The 20815-nt window shown below is 42.1% G+C and overlaps 2 protein-coding genes across 2 annotated transcripts in view; one reads left to right on the forward strand and one right to left on the reverse strand.

Moving 5' to 3' along the window:
• FRMD7 (FERM domain containing 7) overlaps positions 1-10937 on the forward strand; it is a 44719-nt gene extending 33782 nt beyond the window's left edge. The window contains exons 8-12 of the mRNA XM_045288352.1: positions 2693-2788; positions 4644-4807; positions 6474-6542; positions 6653-6728; positions 9674-10937. Coding sequence (XP_045144287.1) covers positions 2693-2788; positions 4644-4807; positions 6474-6542; positions 6653-6728; positions 9674-10741 — 1473 coding nt within the window. The 3' untranslated portion in view covers positions 10742-10937. The remainder of the gene's footprint in view (positions 1-2692; positions 2789-4643; positions 4808-6473; positions 6543-6652; positions 6729-9673) is intronic.
• Positions 10938-13323: 2386 nt separating this feature from the next.
• STK26 (serine/threonine kinase 26) overlaps positions 13324-20815 on the reverse strand; it is a 66035-nt gene continuing 58543 nt past the window's right edge. The window contains exons 7-11 of the mRNA XM_004715378.2: positions 20523-20671; positions 18479-18572; positions 16283-16345; positions 16062-16198; positions 13324-15090 (exon numbers count right to left, since the gene is read on the reverse strand). Of these exons, the coding sequence (XP_004715435.2) occupies positions 15066-15090; positions 16062-16198; positions 16283-16345; positions 18479-18572; positions 20523-20671 (468 nt within the window). The 3' untranslated portion in view covers positions 13324-15065. The remainder of the gene's footprint in view (positions 15091-16061; positions 16199-16282; positions 16346-18478; positions 18573-20522; positions 20672-20815) is intronic.

Genomic DNA, 20815 nt, shown 5'->3' on the forward strand with positions numbered 1-20815 from the left:
TGGTCTAGCCAGATTTGTCAGAACTGGGTCATGGTAGGGGTGAGGAAGCATTCAGGAATAAGAGGAATGATGTATGATTTATCAGTGCTATACTACACATTGGTTGAATCATCCCTTCCTTATAACCCTTCTGTGGGGGAATATCCAATTGTCTACAGATGGGATTTGGGTCACCACGCCAACCCCCCTTGTTTACTTTGATATAGTTGTTTGTTTTGGATTTTTAGATACCTGATACCTGATCCCGTCCACACCTCATGATCACATAGGCTGTCGTGCTTCTTCCATGTGGGCTTTGCTGCTTTCTGGCTAGATGGCTGCTTGTTTGACTTCAAACCTTTAAAACCCAGATGCTGTATATCTTTTGATAGCTGGGCACCATCTACTCCCTTCACTACATTTGCTAATGAACCCATTTTGTCTCTAGCAACTGTGTAGGGAAGGTGAGTATCAAAGTGTGCCAGGCTATCAAAACAGGGTGTTTTTTGTGTTAAGGGAGGCCTTGAGTAGAGGCCCAAAGTCTTTCTGTTGTATTAATACTTAACATATAAATATATGTACATTGACTTCTATCCCTTTAATTATAAGTAAATATATTTACATAAATACATGCCTATAGCTATACTTCCATAAATAGCTTTTGCATCCTATTTGTTTCCTCTATTTGTTTTTGCCTTCCTCCTATCCCACTATCATGTTCATCCGCCATTTGGCTCTCAGTATTTGGGGGTGGGGACACGGAAGGCCATGCCAGTGAGTTTCCCATTCAGCTCCGGATAACCTTGCTCACAGCCATGGAAGCACCTGTAGATGCGGGGATGATGTTCTGAGCAGCCCACGGCCATCACGCCAGAGTTTCCCAGAGGGGCCATCCACGGTCTTCTGGGTGGCAGTGATGGCATGGACTGTGGTCATGAGTTCCTCCACAACGCCAAAGTTGTCCTGGATGACCTTGGCCAGGGGGTCCAGGCAGTTGGCGGTGGAGGAGGCATTGCTGACAATCTTGAGGGAGTTGTCATACTTCTGGTGGTTGACACCCATCACAAACATAGGGGCATCGGCAGAAGGGGCAAAGATAGATGATCACCCCTTTGGCACTGCCCTCCGGATGAGCCCAGCCTTCTCTATGGTGGTGAAGACACCAGTGGACTCTTCGGCATACTCAGCACCAGCCTCACCCCACTTGACTTTGGTAGGGTCTTGCTCCTGGAAGATGGAGATGGCCTTCCCATTGTTAAGCTTCTTGTTCTCAGCCTTGACGGTGCCATTGAACTTGCCATGGGTTGGATCATACTCGAATGTGCAGACCATGCAGTTTAGTTCAATGAAGGGGTCGTTGATAGCAGCAGCATCCACTTTGCCCAAGTTGGAAGCAGCCTTGGTGACCAGGCGCCCAATGCGGCCAAGTCTGTTTATTCCAGCCTTCACCCTCATGTCTCCGGTGTGCGGCTCAGACTGCGCAAGAAGATGTGGCTGCCTGTCGCACAAGGAAGAGCAGAGATGAGACTGTGATCTTTATGAGGACAGAAAGCCTCATTGTTCTCCTGAGGAGCCGCTGATGAATTCACACATTTGTGGTTAACAGCTGAACATGTAACCCACTTCACCACTAGGGCGCCTTGTATGCTATCAAGGGACACGTCCAGGATATTTTTAAAGCAGGTCAATCTAGACATATCGGAAGGGGTACAATTAGAGAATCAATTGCAGTAGTCTTTTCCTACTGTGATCATCCCGCCCTGGTTTGAAACCTTTCCCACACATACCCTTCTTGCCGAAAGAACAAACAAGAAATAAATCTCTGTTGGGAGAAGTGCATCTAGAATGCTCCTCAGAAGCAAACATGACGAGACTTTGTCTCCCGTGCTTTGTCTCCCATGCTATCGGGAGAGCAAGGCCCCTGGAAAAGAACTTGGTGCTTGCTAAAGTGGAGGGGCAGCCGCAAAGAGGAAGGCCCTCAACAAGACGGGCTGATACAGTGACTACAGCAGCAAGCTGGAACGTGACCGTGGTTGTTAGGATGATGCAGGACTGGATAGCATTTTGTTCTCTTGAAACATCATAGCAAAAGCAACCTTGCATGCATTTCAGAGCAGTCTTATGTCCCACTCGGAATGCCTTTCTTGGCCAGACTGAGAGAGCTGTCATCACAGCCAGTTGACTGTGACTCATGGTACCCATAAGTCCAACAACAGGAAACAGAGTTGTATCCTCTGTGGGTCTCGAAATCGCCGGCATGTTTGCCTCTCTCGTTGTGGTGATTGCTGTATGTAATTCATCCCCCGAAGTCTCCTTCACTCTCACTGGCCCTCTGCTTCACCAGCCATGATGCTCCCTCTAGTAACTGAGCCTTCCAGGGGACGTGTCCAAAGCAAACGGGTCAGACAAAATTGTTAGGATCCATAAATGTTTCATTGGCTCATTTTTCGAGGTAGGTGGCCAGTCTTTCTTCCTAATCTGACTTAGTGTGGAAGTGCCCCTGAAACGTGTACACCATCGGTTGACCCTAATGGTGTTTGAACTACCAATACCATAGCAGCCCTCAAGTCATCGCAGTGGGCGTTGGCCATGGCTTATGAGGTATGCCAAGGATGGTCCCATTCATAAAGCTTATCTTCTCTTAAGTTTGCCATATTTTATCCAATCACCTCGTTCTGACACTTCCTGAAACCTGTCTCATGTTTTGCTGTAGGGAAACACAAAGATCAATACCTTCAACTGGGCTAAAATCCGCAAGTTGAGCTTTAAGAGAAAACACTTTCTTATCAAGCTTCATGCCAACATCTTGGTAAGCAACATTCTAATGATTTGTTCTTCTTTCTATGTATTTGGGGATTACTTGGTATCTCCTGCAAATGGTTTGAATGCAAGTGGTGAAAATTGGCGTGCCCTTAGAAGTGATGTATTCCCTCTTTTCTTTCTACATAAATAAGCCAGAGCTCTCTGTAGTCCATTTTTACTGAAGGGAAAACTATTCTGAAACCAATGGCAAGTTCAGAAAACAGGGTGACAGGGGTGTAAAGAAAATTGGTTTGGAAAACAGTTTTCAGAGATTTGAGGGCCTACATAGGAGTGACGTTCATTTGATGGTACTGCTCTTTTTTTGAAAATATTTTCACGTTTTTGCCTTAAGCAAAAGGTATTGAAAACGTATTATGTGCCCAAATCAAGTGGGATGTGTGGGGGGTAGGGGTGGAGTGTACATATAAGCAAAAGAAGAAAATGTTGACCAAGGGTGCATTGTGCAGTGTGAGATGGAAGGCACTAAGCAGGATGTTCTTTTATCACCATATGGTGGCGTAGTGGTTATGTGTTGGGCTGCAAACCGCAAGGTGGGCAGTTCAGAACCCACAGCTTCTCTGTGGAGAACGATGGGGCTTTCTACTCCTGTAAACACTTACAGTCTCAGAGGCTCACAGGGGGAGTTTTACCCTGTCCTATGGGGTTGTTAGGAGTTGGCACTGACTTTGTGGCAATGAGTTTGGAGGTTTGGGGAGGAAATGAAAAATATGGTTATTAGAAAACGTTTGCTCTGCAGAAGACTCAGTAATTTAGAGCATTATTGTTTGGCTCTACGCCTTCTGTAGAAGTGTACCTTTGAGCAGTTTAGAAAGCATATCCAATGGGAAGCTTATGGGGAGACCTAGGGCAGCAGGAAAGTATTCTGAAAGGAAGGAGAGAAGGGAGTGGGTATGTGAGGCTGCTAACAACAGCATAGGCAGTAGATAGGGGAGTCAGTAGATAGGGAGTCAGATAGGGGGAAGATAGGGAGTCAGTAGATAGGGAGTCAGATAGGGGGTAGATAGGGAGTCAGTAGATAAGGAGTCAGATAGGGGGAAGATAGGGAGTCAGTAGATAAGGAGTCAGATAGGGGGTAGATAGGGGAGTCAGTAGATAGGGAGTCAGATAGGGGGTAGATAGGGAGTCAGTAGATAGGGAGTCAGATAGGGGGTAGATAGGGAGTCAGATAGGGGGAAGATAGGGAGTCAGTAGATAAGGAGTCAGATAGGGGGCAGATATGGAGTCAGTAGATAGGGGAGATAGGGAGTAGATAGGGAGTCAGATAGGGGGTAGACCAGGAGTCAGTAGATAGGGGAGGCTTGAGATTTTAGGTCTGGGAATGCCCAGGTCTCCTAGGATAAACTGGAATATGTTCCATGAGCAATACTGACCCCCCTAGAATAACGCAGCACAAAGAGAAGGAAGTGCCACTAACTGGTATATTTTAAAAGACACAAATACATAGAATCATCTTATAGACACTTTCATTTGTAAAAAGAAACCTGACTCCTTTTCCTGCTGGTCATTTATAACTTTTTGTCACCTTCAAAGGATGCCCTTTGATTTGATTTTCCCCTAATTTATAACTTGGTAAAAATGTTCCTGGCAAGGAAAGGGGGTGGACGGCGGCAAAGGAGGGTCTGAGGCGAGGCAAGTGTGCCAAGCGAGATTGGCTTGGCGAGTGGCCCTGTGTCTCCTTGGAAGGTTCCCGTCAGTCGGTGCGACGTCTACAGGGAGCCAAGGAAAAAAATCAGGAGTTAGGTTGCCTCGACTCCTGTCCCAGTAGTTCGGCAGGCTTTGGGACTGGAAGATCTCTGATGTTCTTGAAGGATGTTGTGCTTAATGGAAATTGGTTTGTGCAGGTATTGTGCAAGGACACCTTGGAGTTCACTATGGCTAGCCGAGATGCCTGCAAGGCTTTCTGGAAGACTTGTGTGGAATACCATGCCTTCTTCCGGCTTTCCGAGGAGCCCAAATCCAAGCCCCAAACCCTGCTCTGTAGCAAAGGGTCCAGTTTCCGCTATAGGTAATCAAATATTGCATGAAGGCAAACTACAGCCTTTTTTTTGTTCTTTCAATAACTTGGGAGGCGCTAGGAGGAGCTCAAATTCTAGAAGCAATAAAGAACCCATTTAAATCAATTGAAAGGTGATACCTTTTACTATTCATTCCATGTGTGACCTAAGTCAATGTTTCCAAACTGGGAAGTAGGGAGAAGGGGGTACCCTACCTAGGGGGTTAGATTAGAATCTTTGCTAAGAGGGGGAGCCTATTCAGCTTGAGAAAACATTCATTGAATGCCTTTTTTTCCTTATAGGCAATTCATATATAGGTCAAGGAGAGGAAAGCCCTACTACAGCCTTTTGGAAATGGATAGGCCAGAGTCAGAACACACTGCTGCAATAAGGGCTTTAGAAGCTTGAGCAGGATCACACTAGCAGCTTCTCACTACAGATAGATACCACAATAGAGGAAGGTGCAGGAGCTCAAATTACGATGTTGTATTTATTTGAATATATGAGCCTAGGAATTCCTTGGAAGAAGTTTTCAAAATGGGAAAAAATGAATTCCATGCTTCCACATAAGGGATTCTTCACATTTGGGGAGCCTGCCCTAGTAAGAACCAAGATTAAAAAAAAGAACAAAAAAACCACATAATTTTAATGTAATCTCTTCAAAGTGAATTCTACACATCTGTCTTCTTCATCAGATTACCATATATACTTGTGTATAAGCCGAGTTTCCCAGCACATTTTTAATGCAGTTTTTGTGGTAAAATTGGGTGCCTCGACTGATATTCAAGTCGGCTTATACTCAGGTATATATGGTACATGGAACACAGCTTTCTCTTTTCTTAATGACCTAAGGTATTTAAAGCATCACATCTTATCCTCTGCAGTGATGCCTGTACTCAGCGTGGGGTTGGGGAGGCATTATCAGGCCCTACATCTCAGTGGTTTAAAGGGTCCGATTTTAGGGGGATTTATTTTTCTTTTGATTTCTTTCTTGCTTGCTCAGTTGCACTCTGTTTCTCCCAACAGTCAGCTGCTTTACATTGCTAGTGTTATGTATGGCTCGAGCAACTCTCTACCACTATTGAGTTAGCTGCTTTTCTTCTGCCATTCGTTGGGGCAAACCAGAAAAACAATATCAGTAAAAGTAGTGTGTCAAGTAAGACTCAGCTGGTTCTGAGTTGGATGTAGAGGAAAAGCCTTTGAAATCAATCGCTTTTCAAGCTCAGACTTTAAAACTGCTAAACAGCCCCGTTTAGAGGCTTTTCCATCTTTATTCTGGGTAATCGTTGTCCTTCTTCTGATCCTGGGCGGCACGGGCATTATCCAATGTGGAGTCCCTTGTGGATGCAAATAACTGGCATGGTCGTTGCTATGCTGATCTCAGCTCGGAGGTTTGAATTCAGAGGTACTTGGCAGGAAGGCCTCATGATCTATTTTGGGAAAACTAGCTAGTGGACACTCTAGGGAGCACAGTTGTCCTCTGACACACACACTGAGTCACCATGAGCAGCACTGACTCCAGGGGAACTGGTCTGGCAGGTTTTTGTCCTTCACGTAATGGTCAGAGATTCGTGACATATGTCATTCATTCCAACTCCTTGGGCTTCACCAATAAACAAGATTTTCAAGTGTTAGGGGTCTACTAGCATTGATACAACTTTGATCTCTTTAACATAGTGGAAGAACTCAAAGACAACTTTTGGAATATGGGAAAAAGGGGAGGCTGAAGAGCTTGCCATTTGAAAGGTACGCGCTTTTCTCCCTCATAGGGCGTTTACACTGAATTTTGAGAGTGATATGACCCTGGTCTTCACATGAACATCATTCCAATGACCACTCTTATTTTGGGATTTCAGGAAACACTATCCGTCTCAGTACCATGAACGACAGTGCAGGTCTTCGCCAGACCTCCTCTCGGATGTGTCAAAACAAGTAAGTTTCCTGCCAACTCCTACTCTCTTAGGTAAACGTGTCTGCATGCCAACGATCCCCCAAAGTGACTCTTCCAGAATCCCCCTGTTTGTCAAAGGTCACTCTCTTCTGGTTAGGTTAGTCTCCTGGGGAGGTCTTGCAGCTCAGTCTTTCTGGCGTGGAGAAGACTATTCAGGAAACCACCCCTGCTGTGTGCCTTACAGACTGGAAGAATGTGGTACCTCTTCACTTTGTAACCTGTATCGCTAACATCTTGCAAACTGCACCTCCAAATGGATTTCTGTGGCATTGCACTTCCCCAAACTGGCACCTCTGCTTTGATGCCTATGAGAGTACATCAAAAAAGCATTGTCTCTGGAGTTCCAGTTAAAACGTGTACAAGTTCATTCCAAACAAAATGTGTTTAGACGTGACTGGAGCCAGTGAAGCGTTGAAGATAAGTCATCTTCATACGATAACTGTCTTTGTATATGAAGGGCGCCTTCAAACATACAAGGACCACATGGGGTCTGGGGACAGCAATATCTATTGGCATATCATAGTCCACAAAGACAATGGCCTCCATCCTACTTTGGCGAGTAGTGACTGGAGTCTTAAAAGTTCATGTGTAGCCATCTCTGGGGGCCTCCATTGGAGAGACCATCTATTGGTCTGTCCGTACCTGGGGCAAAGAGGAGTGAAGGAAATCAAATATGCATGGAAACAGTCCAGATGGACTAATGAACCACATAAGCCTGAGACAAGACGGGCAAGAGCAGGATAGTGCCCAGTTGTCACAACCCAGTGCTTGGAAAGGATCACATTAGAAGGTCCTGGATAAAGTGGGAGAAAGATATTGAATAATACTCGACATCATAAAAAGGCCAGGCTTACTGCTCAGACAGAGACTGCTGACACCCCCAAGCCTATGTTCCTTAGTGACCCTTCAGCTCAACTCCGGAGCTCCATTTTCAGCCCCATAAGACACAGAACATTAACACTAAGGAGATAAGCACAATTTTGAATAATCAACCATTTGAGATTCAACCCTTTACCCAAGGCGGAAGTTCAGAGGGTTTGGAGAGAAGGAGGGATGGAAACAGGAAACACAGGTAGGAAGAGGGGTCCTGTGGGGACTGCCATCATTTGCAAGAAACAAAATGTGTATCGGTTGTTGAGTAGAATATTGATATGCACTTTCCATCGCCCAATTTACAGTCTGAAAGGAAAAATGAGAAATGAAGTGTGCTTGTACAGTGGGGCTTCTGCCACTGCTTCTCACCAGTCCAAGGAGGAAAGGCTTGAACACAACCTACAGTTTAAGACTGGCTTGCATTAGGAACCCCCTAGAAGAACTTTCCAAAGCAAGAGCAGGAATAAGTGATTGTTATTTTCATCCCTCAAGATAATGGATAAGCACATCGTGATGTATCCATACAATGCATACTATTCAGTAACAAAAGAGGCATGGCCTCTTAATGAAAAGAGCAATATGGATAAATCAGAAAATAATTATGCTGAGTGAAAGGAGCCAAACAAAATTTAAGTTTTATATAAAGCTCTCCAAGTTGCACCTAATTCTATAGGGACAAAAAATAAATTAGTGGTTGTCTGGATTCAGAAAAGGTGAGGAAAGACAGTGGAGAGAATTCTGCAGGGGCACCTGGAAATGGGAGGGATAATGGGTATGTTCACTCTCTTGATGTGGGCATGTTTTCATGGGTTCATATTCCTTTAAAACCCATCAAATTGTGCATTTTAAATGTATGCAGTTTATTGTATGTTATTATTACTTCAATAAAACTACCAAAGGTCCAATCAAAAGAGTGGCTTCTGAGACAATGTGGGGGCAGAGAAGTCAGCGTGAGAGAATATGGTGTTGGGGAGACCCAAGGGGTTAATGTTGATAGATTTTTCTCAAAGGACAAAGGGAGAAGTTTTTTGTTAAATAGAAACAGCATGGCTGAGAAAAAGGCCAGAAAAGCTGCATTAAGGAATTCCCCCCCCCCCCAGCACGACAATGCACCTGCTCATTTTTTGAAGGCTTCGATGGCTTTCCTGTGCGAATTTTGTTGGGAATCTTTATCCCAGCCACCCTATGGCCTTGATTGTGCTCCTTCATTCTTTTTGGTGCCCCAACTCAAAAGATGTTTAAAAGGAATATAATTAAGAGCCCCTCGAGGATGGCAAACTGTTGTTTTGGTGTAGTGGGTTAGAGAGATGTAAACACTGCCTTTGGGCATGAATAGGCCGAGATAGAGGATGTAGTCAGAAAGAAGAGATACTCATTTTGATATTTTTGTGTAATAATGGTCAATGATTGTATAGCAATTACCTATAGCCTTACCCTCATAGGTCTTTGTTAAAATGTTAACATATTTTTGCTCTGTAATATTATCTTAAGAACAAATTACTGTTTCCGTAGAACTGTAGGATGGATTTGAGTTTTCTATTGTGAACTGTTAAATTTTTCCCTCTTCCAACACACACACAGTTAAATGTCCCAAAACTCATCTCTTTGTTGAGGTCAAAGGAAATTTTTATATGAAAGGTATGCTGTATATAAGCTACCCTGCCTGCCATCCTTAGCTTCCTCACCACCTATTGAAAGAAAATAGGGAGAAGGGTGGACCACGGAGGTTGAGACTTGCCTGAAGCCACATAGTCAAGAGTCCAATCTGGGTCTCCTGACAGCCGGTTCACGGATAGGCACATTCAACTGTACTGGCCGAAGTACACAGAGAGATCTTGAGTATATGAGAATGGGGTGGTATGAAGAGGGAATAGTGTCATGTGTGCTTTCTAACACATATATTGAGATCTACAAGTTATTATGGTAGTCATTGATTATATATATATGAATGATCACCTGGAAAACTCATCCAGATTCAAAGCTAATCAAAGGTCTCCATTCCCAACCAAAGGGCCTTTCCTTCTTTCGCCAACCTATTTTTTTCCCCCTCAAGGTGGAAGATCTGAGACTAGCCTATGGCAGTGGGGGCTACCGATCTGCCGACGGAGTGCACGCCTCGGAGCCAGTGCTGGACGGGAGGAGGAGCAACTCGGCAGGGGAGGTGACGCTGACTGCGGAGCTGGAGCGTGCCCAACCAGAGGCAGCACCCGCCTTGTTGCATCTGTCCCAAAGCAGTTCCTCTTTCCATTTTATGTACACAGACCCTGTCTTTAACACTGACCCGGAGCCTACCGCTGACTTTTTTGAGGAGAAGAGTCCTCTAAGCTCCTTCCAAACAAGCTGTATGTTTACGAACAGTCACATGAATAGATCTTCTGGCCTCACTGGCAAAGTGAGTCCAGCCAGGCAGCTCACTTACACAGATGTGCCCTATATTCCCTGTACTAGTCAGCAGGTGGAGATTATGCCCTCCCAAGTCTTTTTTTATGTGGATAGGCCACCTCAGGTGCCCAGGCGGTCTCCGATCATGGCAGAGCAAAGGGAAGGGCCAGACAGCTGTCTAGAGCCCTCGGTACTGAAACCACCAAAAAGAAGTCCACGGAGTATCCGAACGAAGAGCTGTCAGCAAGACTTGCAAGGACTCCAAGAAGCTATGGCCAGAACTAGTGGTAGGAGCCACATTAATGTGGATCTTGAAGAGGAAGACCCAAGAGTGGTAGAGGCATTTGCATATAACAGTCAAGAGCAAACCCCCAAACGGTCCCAGGGCCAATCAGATATGAAAACTCTCCGTTTTCCTTTTGGGTCAGAGTTTAGGCCTTTAGGGCCTTGTCCCGCTCTGAGTCGCAAAGCTGACCTGTTTACATACATGTTTGCAGAGCAGGAGTTGCCGGCAGCGGAAAGGTACGTAGCTAGTGAATCCAGCGATTCCGAATCGGAGAGTCCTTACCCCGATTACCACTCCCTATACGGCAAAGGAATCCGGTCGCCGGTGGCCAGAATCCGTTTGTCCTCTGGTAGCCTCCAGCTAGATGAAGATGAGGAAGATGCAGCGTCTTGCACCACATCGACTGCTGAAGACAGGACTTTGCTAAAACCATGGAATTACTACTTGGCATAATACTGACAACTCTATAAACATTTCTGGTCCTGTTCCATATGACCACCTTAGGGTCCCCCAAAGGAACCTCTTTGCGTAAATTATTTTAATGACTGCTCACTGGCATTAGGAGAACCTTCGAAGATGTGATGTCAAATGTATCAAAGAACTTGCTGTTGCCTCCTTCCACGAAGGCTCTCATTGTTAGACCTCTAACTTCTACACCCTCGGAAAGGGCTCTGGCGGTCCTCTCTCCACCAGCACCATGGCAGGTGAAGGGGCATTTGTAACCTCCCTTACACATGCCTTCACAGGAACATTCTAAATTAAATTCACACTCTGCAACACCGAGGGCTGGCAATAAAATGGATTGGCAAATGGTACTGGGTTCTGATGCCATTTACTAATTCAGTAGATGCTGCGAATTTTGTTCTTAAATACATTGCGCCATTTGTTACGGACGGGACGGATCACGAGATAATTCGTGAGTTCTACACGCTGTCTTCAGATGCTATTTGCTTGGATATACTTTAACTACTTCATCTATTTAGGTGTTTACATCAGTAGTGAATGTATCAAACTCGATTTTCTTCATGTTCTTGTTTTTTTAGCATTTTAGTCCATTTTGGTTAAATCAAATAGTTACTATTTGTTTGAATTGTTTTGCAAGGAGTCGTGCACTTACCATGATCAAACGTCAGTGAAATGTAAAACATCACCTAAATTGCTCAAGTGGTCTCCCGATACACAAAAAGACGTGACGAGATTCTTAGCCCTAATTCTTCTAATTTTTCAAAGTAATATGGATTATGTTGATTATTTTTACAAGTTTATAATTTCATGAAGATTATAGCTCATAAAAGTAATAATGTTCCACATACATTGAAAAATATTGTTTCATAATGTGAGGCGTTTTATATTCAAAAACTGAAAGTTATAAATAAATATGATAAAACGTTGATGAGATGTAAACCTATTTATGGTGTAATTCAAAAAAAACCCTAACAGCCGAAAAAATACTCAGCTGCTTGGGTAAGTTGGCAAAAAAAAAAATCCGATCTTCAATGTGTTAAAACAAGACTACAGCTTTCAGTCCTCATGAGCTACCTGAGCTCATTAAAAGTGATTTTGCTATGTGTCAAGGTATTCGACTTTTAGAACACATGTGAGGCAAGCATGCCCCCCCACCCCCGGGGAATGAGGTGTTGGAATTAACCTGGTCAACAGAACCTGTTGAGAATTAATCTTAAGATTTTCTAGAATTCAAAGCCTAGGACATTAATTAAAATAACATCTAAAGCAAGTTCAATGTCTGATGAGGATATTATAATGTTTGACTTATGGTTTCTCTATTCTTTATTACCTATTATATGTAGGGCAAAAGTAAACAGGCTGGTTTGTTTAACTAATCTGTCTTGACACACACACACACACACAGATCTGGTTGCATGTATGTAAGCAGGGAAATTAGATGTTATTTGAATAAAAAGTGATAGAAAATTCATTTATTTAAAATAATTTTCAGAGTATATTATTTCTTTTGTTTTAATTACTTTCAGAAAGTATTGGTTCTGACCTCGGATAAAGGGAGAGAGTTACAGAACAAGGGAATATGTATGGCATGGAGGAGAAGAAAAAAAATTGAAAGTGGTTAAAAATAAAAAAGATATTACTGAAACCATGCTGAATAAATCAATCAAAATTCTACTCTCTACCCATTTCAAAATTTTTCCATTGTTCCAGGAAGTTATAGCATTCTGTTGGAGAACATCTTTTTTTTATTAATCAATTGTAACTTTTAAGTACATTATCTTTACAAGGAGCCCTGGTGGCATAATGGGCTATATGGGTCAGCAGTTTTGAGACTGCCAGCCTCTCTGAGGGAGAACAATGAGGCTCTCTGCTCCCATAATGATGGTGCCTTGGGAACCCAACAGTAACACTAAGGAGGTAAGCACATTTTAGAATAAGAAAGGGTCCTATGGGTCCGCATCGACTGACGCCAATGAGCTTGGTGTTTACATTTTTATATTTACCAGATGTTGGCTTCAAAATCTGATGCTCTACAGGCAGGTTATTGTCAATATGCAACTTTTATTGACAAAAGATGGGTGAAATCACTTCCTTACTCGCATTGTGCTTACATCAGAAAATCCCCGTTTCTTCTCTGCTTTTGGCTTCCTATCTCTCACACTAAGTGCATCTTCACCTTTTTCTATGGAAAAAGTTTGTTGTTCTACATGCTATTTCTCAGCTGATTTTCTGGATATCTTTGCCAGTTTCGAAGCTCTGCGAAGAGCAGTGGGGCTCACATCTGCACATGCCATCCTACTGAAACGAGAGTTGACAGTGCGACTCGGGACGTTTTTGTGTGAAATGGAACTCTGCTACTAATTTTGCCAGGATAGGAGGCCGAAACCAGGGCAAATGTTCACTTCAGTTCTAAACAAAACTGAATACAATGTGAAGGTGATCTTCTAATTTAAAAAGTGCCATCGATAAACGAAATAATGTTCCAACAGCAAATTAAAAAGGGCAAAGGGGGAAAAATGTGAAACAATGAAAATACCATTATCCCAAGAAAGCAAGCACTGAGAACCATGAACCATGAAATGTAAATATTTATTTTTAAAGCTCCCAAAATACTGGAATATGCTTCACCTACAAACAGTTTATAGGTCTAATAGCTATAATAACAATAAGTCATACAATTTGCCCGTGATGTCTTAAAAACTTGTGTCTTAAAGTTCCAAATAGACTTATATAAACATTGCTTTTACTTTTACAAAAATATTCAACCCATGAAACGAGTTGCAAAATTATTTCCAGATCTCTACAGATTACAAGTCGTAATTGAGTTTCAGTTACATAGCAGGTGAAAATTTTTAATGAACCATTACTTCAAAATACAATGTGTTCAAAAGGACTGTTACAGTATAGGCACAAATGAAAATAACTTTGTTGGGATGTGGCACCACTACATCTTTGTCAAGTAATAATTGTATTATCTTAAAGAAAGAGGGTGTAATGGCCACTTAGGCAGAAAACTGTCTTCTTAACTTGAAGTCTATCTTCATTCTAACATTTGGCACTGGATTCTGATTTTTAAAAAGACGTGTAGAAACTCAATTGTGCAGATGCAAATATTAAAACATTAACTATTCAAACTAATATCAATAATTCTACAACTATTGAAATGTAGCCCCAGTTCACAACTTAGGCATAATATATATACTGGGTATAAAAAAAAACTATTACCCACTTAACAGTACCATAAATATCAATGAAAATTAACTGTACAGTCTAACTTACGTTTGAATAGAAAGACACCAACCCATACTTACTATGGCTTTCTTATGAACTAGAAAATGCTCACTTAAATACCCTTCAAAAAGGAAGAAATGATGCTAATGCATTATTAATTATGAGGAACAAAAATGTATAAATAGTTGACAAAACAATTTATCACAATGAGAAAATATGCTGGTGTAAGTTATATTCATATCAGCGTTTTTAAATTCCCCAAATCAAAGTATATAACATGAAATTTTAGTTGGATAAAACAAAAAGAAAACAAAAAAACCCACACCAGACTTTTTTGTCCAGAATAACCAAATACCCATTCTGGGATAGATGGTATTGCTTTGAGTTTCCAACTATGTTAAATAAGAGTAAATTGTTTCTTCTAAAATGGGAGGTAAATACTGCATACCAAGAAGTACCTGTATTGCTACATGTTGCCTGCAAATGTCTCAAACACAGAGCTATCAAATGTGACAATCAGTGAGCTGCCTGGAATATTCAACCAGCTTGGTAGAAGAACCAATACTTTTCCAGCTTTACTTTCTGAGGGCTAACACAACCATCTGGATGAAGACATGTGTCACTTCAACCTCCCCACCAGTACTCCTGTTTAGAATATGATTGCCTATGAAAAGAAAAAGCCTTTCATGTTTGGTGACTTACAAAGTTGAATTTGGGATGACTTTGAGAGACCCTGCATGTCTCACGAGTGTACAGGTAACTAATGATGAAAGGTATTCATCCTATCCTAGCAACTTAAGTAATAACGCTACCTAAAAGCAAAACTGTATCTCAACATTTACTAGAATACGGATGAAACTATAGTATTTGGTTACTCCTTACAAAATACTCTTTTTAAAATATAAAATAATAAACACCATCACAGAACAGCTGAATAGGTTCTTCTACAATTTCATCATCAATATGTTGCAAAGATCCAAAAGGCACATGGAGCTCCTAAATTAAGCACTGTTAAGGTTGAAGTCGCTTTGGTGGGTTTCTCTGGGCCCATATGAAACACAAGCCAATCATAAGATGTTTCTTAGGGCGATTCATCTGCTACGCACCTATAAAAGAAAGTTTTAAAAGAATCAGTGTAATAGTATGCATGTTGATGGTGCTCATCTGTATAAGTTCTGCAGAGTAAGAACTGATTCAACCAGCTAGATAATTATTTGTATATTGACTCTCGTTATGTACACGTTAAGATATGAACAAGATTCAAAAGACTTCTGAGGCTGACTTGGCAACTGCAAATGGTTTGTTTGCAATCAGGAAACAGAGGAGGAGTTTTTCACTGCAATCTAAGGGATTTCAAGAGTGGCTTTAATTTATGAGGATATATAGGGTTTATCAACAGGATCTATGAGGGTGGGTGCTTTTTTACATGTCATAAAGACATCACAAATCTAAAGAAATTTTTTAATGCACTGAGAAGAGATCTAATGGACTTAAGGCTAACGTTACTATCACTTTATTAGGCTTACCTTGAACTGAGGAGTTGTATATATGTGCATGTATGTATCTACAAGTTTTGTTAAATATAGTTTTAAAAATTAAACATAGGATGTTTAAAACATGTGCACAAAGGTAAACTAATATTTCCAAGAGACAATATGGGAACAAAATTCAAACATAAAGCCCTTCTACAGTCTGCAATGGGTTCCTCTAGCTAAAATCCTTCCCTTCCCTTTTCATAAGAGGGTCAAACTTGGGATCCACTGGAAATGTGTAAATAGTAGTAGGTCTTCAAACGATGAGGTCCAAATAAGAAACTGCTCAATCACTTTTTGTCTATATTATCAACAAGCTGGGAAAGTTAAACAAGCAGCCCTTCTCATTCAGTGAATACTGCCTTCTAAGCCTAAAGATGATAATTTCATAAATTAATATTTAAGATAAGCAACTAACCAAACCGTTTTCAAGTATACTACTGTTTAACTGTGACTCTGTTAAACTGAATCTAGGCAACCACATCATAAATGAACACCCAACGAAAAATGTCAAGAAAACTTTTTAAATGACATTTTATGCTTACTTTTGAAATTTTTCAATTAATTTCTTCACCATTTTATCTGCGATGCCAGGACAGGCAGCTTCAGCCACAGCAATGCTTTTCTCAAGCTCTTCAATTGCCTGATTTCTGGTAGCATTGTTCTCATCCTGCTGTTTAAGCTGAGAAAAAAGATCAATAGCTATAAAATTTAAAATACTCTACAACTTAGTACAGTTGTCCAAAGTTAATGAACTTGCACTCACCTCAGCAAATGCAGGTGTGATTATCATAGACAAACAACTCAGAGTTTGCACAAAATCTTGCTCCTTTGAATAAATAATACAGATCATACATGTTGGGAAAAATGGACATTTATGGTTTTCTTATTTCATACCAAATGTGCACTATTTTAAGACCCTCAATTCTCTCCAAATGACCTGCTATAACACAAGCTCCAATGATTCTTCCCATCATCGATATTCATCCATAAGTATCTGACAGGTAGGATTATTGTGCCAGCCTGGACAATAAACACATGTGGGACTAATAAGGTTGCAGTGTAATTGAAGGGTAAAGAGAAAAATGGCTTGGCGAGCTTTGCCTTTCTGTCTCTTGCTCTCTGATGATCGGACCAGTGTGCAGCTGCCTTAGCTAGTTCTCTGCCTCAAATTGCAAGCTACACTACCTGTGGGACACTCAACCCATGGACCATGTCGCTCTAGTTTTGAGGTTCCTTCAAAACCTGCTTATCCACATTGCTGGTGTATTCATCACTTGAGCTGGGGACTGTTGGACCCTGTCATCTGGCTGACTGTTGGTGACCTGCCCTGCTGTTTGCTGCCTGTGGTTGAACTGCCTGTACTGCTGCACAGAGGACTCAGCTGTCTGCTTCCTTGACTTGCACCCAGGAGCCCCCCTGAGTTGAAATGGGCCATTTGTACGGCTCTGTGGACTAATTAGCTGTTTCTTATGTTGTCTTAGTCTGTCTACCATCTCTATCTATCAAATCATAAGTGTCCGGGGTTTGTTTCTCTAGAGAACCCTGTCTAACACAGTATCCATAAGCTATAACTTCTAAGACTACAATGCTCTTGTTATTAGCTGCCACCAAATCATGGTGACACTATGCACAGGAGAACAAGATGCTGTCCAGTCCTTGATCATCCTCATGAGCAGTTGTGGAATGAATTGCAGCTATCCACAGAATTCTCATGGGCTGATCTTTCAAAGAAGGTGGCCAGACCTTTCTTTCTAAGCCAGTGGTTCTCAACCTGTGGGTCGCAACCCCTTTGGGGGTCGAACAACCCTTCACAGGGGTCGCCCAATTCAGAACAGTAGCAAAATGACAGTGATGAAGTAGCAACAAAAGTAATTTGATGGTTGGGGGTCCCAACCGCATGAGGACCTGGATGCAAGGGCTGCGGCACTGGGAAGGTGGAGAACCACTGGTCTAGGCTATCGCAGGCTGGAGGCACCGTTGAAATCCAGTCAGAATCATAGCAACACTCAAGCTTCCACAGCCAGGTCAATGGAGGCAGTGCATGGGGTGTACTGGCCAGTCCCACTGGTGGAAGAAAAGCGTCGTTCAACTGAACCATTGGTGCTTTATGATTACAATGGATTTATGTAGCTCTACGTAGACTGTCAGCTTGTCATACGGTGGTGGCTTGTGTGTTGCTGTGATGTTGGAAGCTATGTTACCGGTTTTTGTAATGCTAGCAGGGTCACTCAAGGTGAACCGATTTCAGCAGAGCTTCCAGACTAAGAACAGGCTCTGAAGAAAGACTAGATTGTCAATCTTGGAGGAATTAGCTGCGGAAAGCCCTATGGAGAGCTCCACACATTTTTTCAGATACTGAAGGCCTAATGAATAGAAGCAGAACTTTGTCGGAGATGATAGGGGCAGGAGATGAGCCCTATAGGTGAGAAGGCACTCACACATGACTGCAGAAGAGCTGCCTTCTCAAAGTGGAGTACCCCATACTGGCATGCGTGAAGTAAAGCCTGTGGGAGTAAAGCCTCTGGCACCAGCATTCGCTGATGAGCCATGGCTCACAATTAGAAGAAACAGCTGCACAAATCAATTAATAATCAGAACTGTGAATGAACGAAGTATGAATCTAAGAAAACTGAAAATCATCAGAAATGAAACTGAACACATACAGTTCGATAACCTAGGTGTTAGTGAGCTAGAATATAGTGGCATTGGACATAAGACAGTCATGGCCCCAGAAACCCACAGAGGCAGCTCTACCCTGTCCTATAGGGTCAGTTATGGGTCAGCATTTGACTCCACCTTAGTGAGTTTACTTTTCAGTTTTCTATGCTGGGAATGATACAGTCTACAACAATTAGGTGGGTGAGCGCTGAAGCATATTCAGTGGTAACAATTTTGGGCCATCTCACTACGTTCTCTGAAAAAGTCTCTAAAGCAACTGTGGGCATCTGCAAATACATACCGCCCCATTCTGTAGTTTTTTTGGTTCCGGCTTCTTCCGCACTGTGGTAAAGCTCCATTCAGGGTGAGTATGGTTTTCTCGGCTGGTGGATTCCCTAAAGAGACGGCCAAAAGTTATCTGGAGAAGTTGCTAAAAAAATTCAGCTGGATGAAAACTCCAAACCACTGCAGCCAGAAGCTGAAGAAGTAATTGTCCCAATTTTGTTTGTTTGAAATCATAGCATAATAAGATGTGGTGGCATCTCAGTTTCAAGTAGATCGCACCTTTACTGAAGACGGTGGCTCTTAACTCCCTAAGTGTACAAAATACAAGGGGGGCTTCAAGATGTTTGTGGAACCAACTCATCTTTTAATTCCATTTTTCCATGAACCCTTTGAACCCCATGGGGATAGATGCCTGCTCCCCACTGCCCTTCCCTCTCCCACTGATGTCATCAGTGTCCCCACGAAGTGTGGCTTATGATATTCTTTACAGCTCTATGGGAGGCTGTCATGGCCACAAAGTCAACCACTATTGGAATAAGGCATAATAACATTCTGGCTTTTTATACTCTCAGAAAAATCTGCACACTTTAGTTACTGATTATGGAATAATTACATGTAACAAATTATTTACCAGTTTAAAATGTTTATGCGTATGATTTAGCGACATTAATCACATTTTCAAGTTTGCAACCATTGTAACTATCCTTTCCCAGCTTGTTTTACTACCATTAACAGAAACTCTGTGCCCCTTAACTCTGCCCCCTCCACAGGAACCTCACCCTCTCCTTCCTTCTTACCCCACTAACACACTTTCATTTGTACATATTTGCCTATTTTTTTATAAGCGAGATCAGGTTCCTCCATGTTATAGTATGCATCAAGCCTGCAGTTATCTTTCTGGCTGATTACATTGTTCACACACACACACATCTATAACATATACATACGCACACACATTTTGTTCATCCATTCATCGGTTGGTAGACATTTCTGTTGTTTCTACATTTTGACCCTTGGAAATAGTTCTGTGATGAATATTGTTACACAGATTTCTTTTTATATTCCTACCCTCAAATATTTTAGGTAGGACAATTTCTCTTTTCTATATTTTAAAAATCACTTTATTGGGGGCTCTTATAGCTCCTTTAACAATCCATACATCCATTGTATCAAGCACACTTGTACATAAATTGCCATCATTTCCAAAATATTTTTGTTCTAGTTGAGCCCTTGGTATTAGCTCCTCTTTTTTCCTCCCCCTTCCCACCCTTGGGAACCCTTGATAAATTATTATTATTTTCATATCTTACACCATCTGCTGTCTCCCTTCACCCACATTTTCGCTGTTTGTCCCCTTACAGGAAGGGGGAACGTTATATGCCGCTCTTTGTGATCGCTTCCCCCATTCTCCCCCACCTTCTCTCTACCCTCATGGTCTCGCTTCTGCCATTACTGTTCCTGAGGGGTTTAACTGTGGCAGGGCAATTTCTTATCGAGGCAGGAATCTGAGAATGTCATCTCAATAGTGTGCTGTTGCTTTTGTGCCAATTCAGCCAGCAGAGGCCTACGTGCTGGTGCCACCTAGAAATGTCCTGTCTACTGCATCCCTCGTGTGTGTGCTGCGATTCTGCAAACGACGTTCGCACTGAGCAGCAACCAAATAGAAACGGAGATGACAATGCACTAGTCTGGGGGTGGCTTGGTACGTGGCCTAGAGGTCAATTCTCCAAAGGAATTGTGCAAGGTGTCACCAATCCATGAGAGGGGATTGCCCAGGATCACTTGAATCAAGCTAAAATAAATTCTTTACGCTTGTTCCCAAATTTTGTAATATATACAAGTATCCACTAGGGGTTACACCGACACCATCGAACACTCAAGCCATTCATTTCCAAGGAAAACCTCTTTCCAAATTCATGGTACTTCACCAAAGTGTGATTTTAGAAGAATTTCACGGTTGCTAGCTGATATTTTATGTTCCAGCAAACACACTGGCTACCAATGAAAGGTTTACAACATTAACATATGCTGTCTATATAAAAAACAAAATTTGTACATACGAATCTGAGCCTTCGGAATCCGATTCATCATCACTGTGTCCTTCTGCCCTCCATCTCTTAAAACGATCGATCAGCTCAGTCAAATATGAAGTCTTCTTTGAATTTTTCACAATGAATTTGTGTTTCAGAAGTTCTTTAGCTGTAGGACGCTAAGGAGGTGGTAAGAGGATAAAAGGAAGGTTTCTAGGCTCTTCATGATTAGCGGGGACACTAAGAAGTCCTTCATATCACGCTCAAAGGTGTAATCATGAGGACAACTAAAATGCTATAGCAAAATAGTTAATTCTATATTT

This window comes from Echinops telfairi, unplaced genomic scaffold (genome assembly GCF_000313985.2).
Source record: "Echinops telfairi isolate 266 unplaced genomic scaffold, ASM31398v2 ScPeMD7_20;HRSCAF=75, whole genome shotgun sequence".
In the NCBI taxonomy this organism is placed as follows: Eukaryota; Metazoa; Chordata; class Mammalia; order Afrosoricida; family Tenrecidae; genus Echinops; species Echinops telfairi.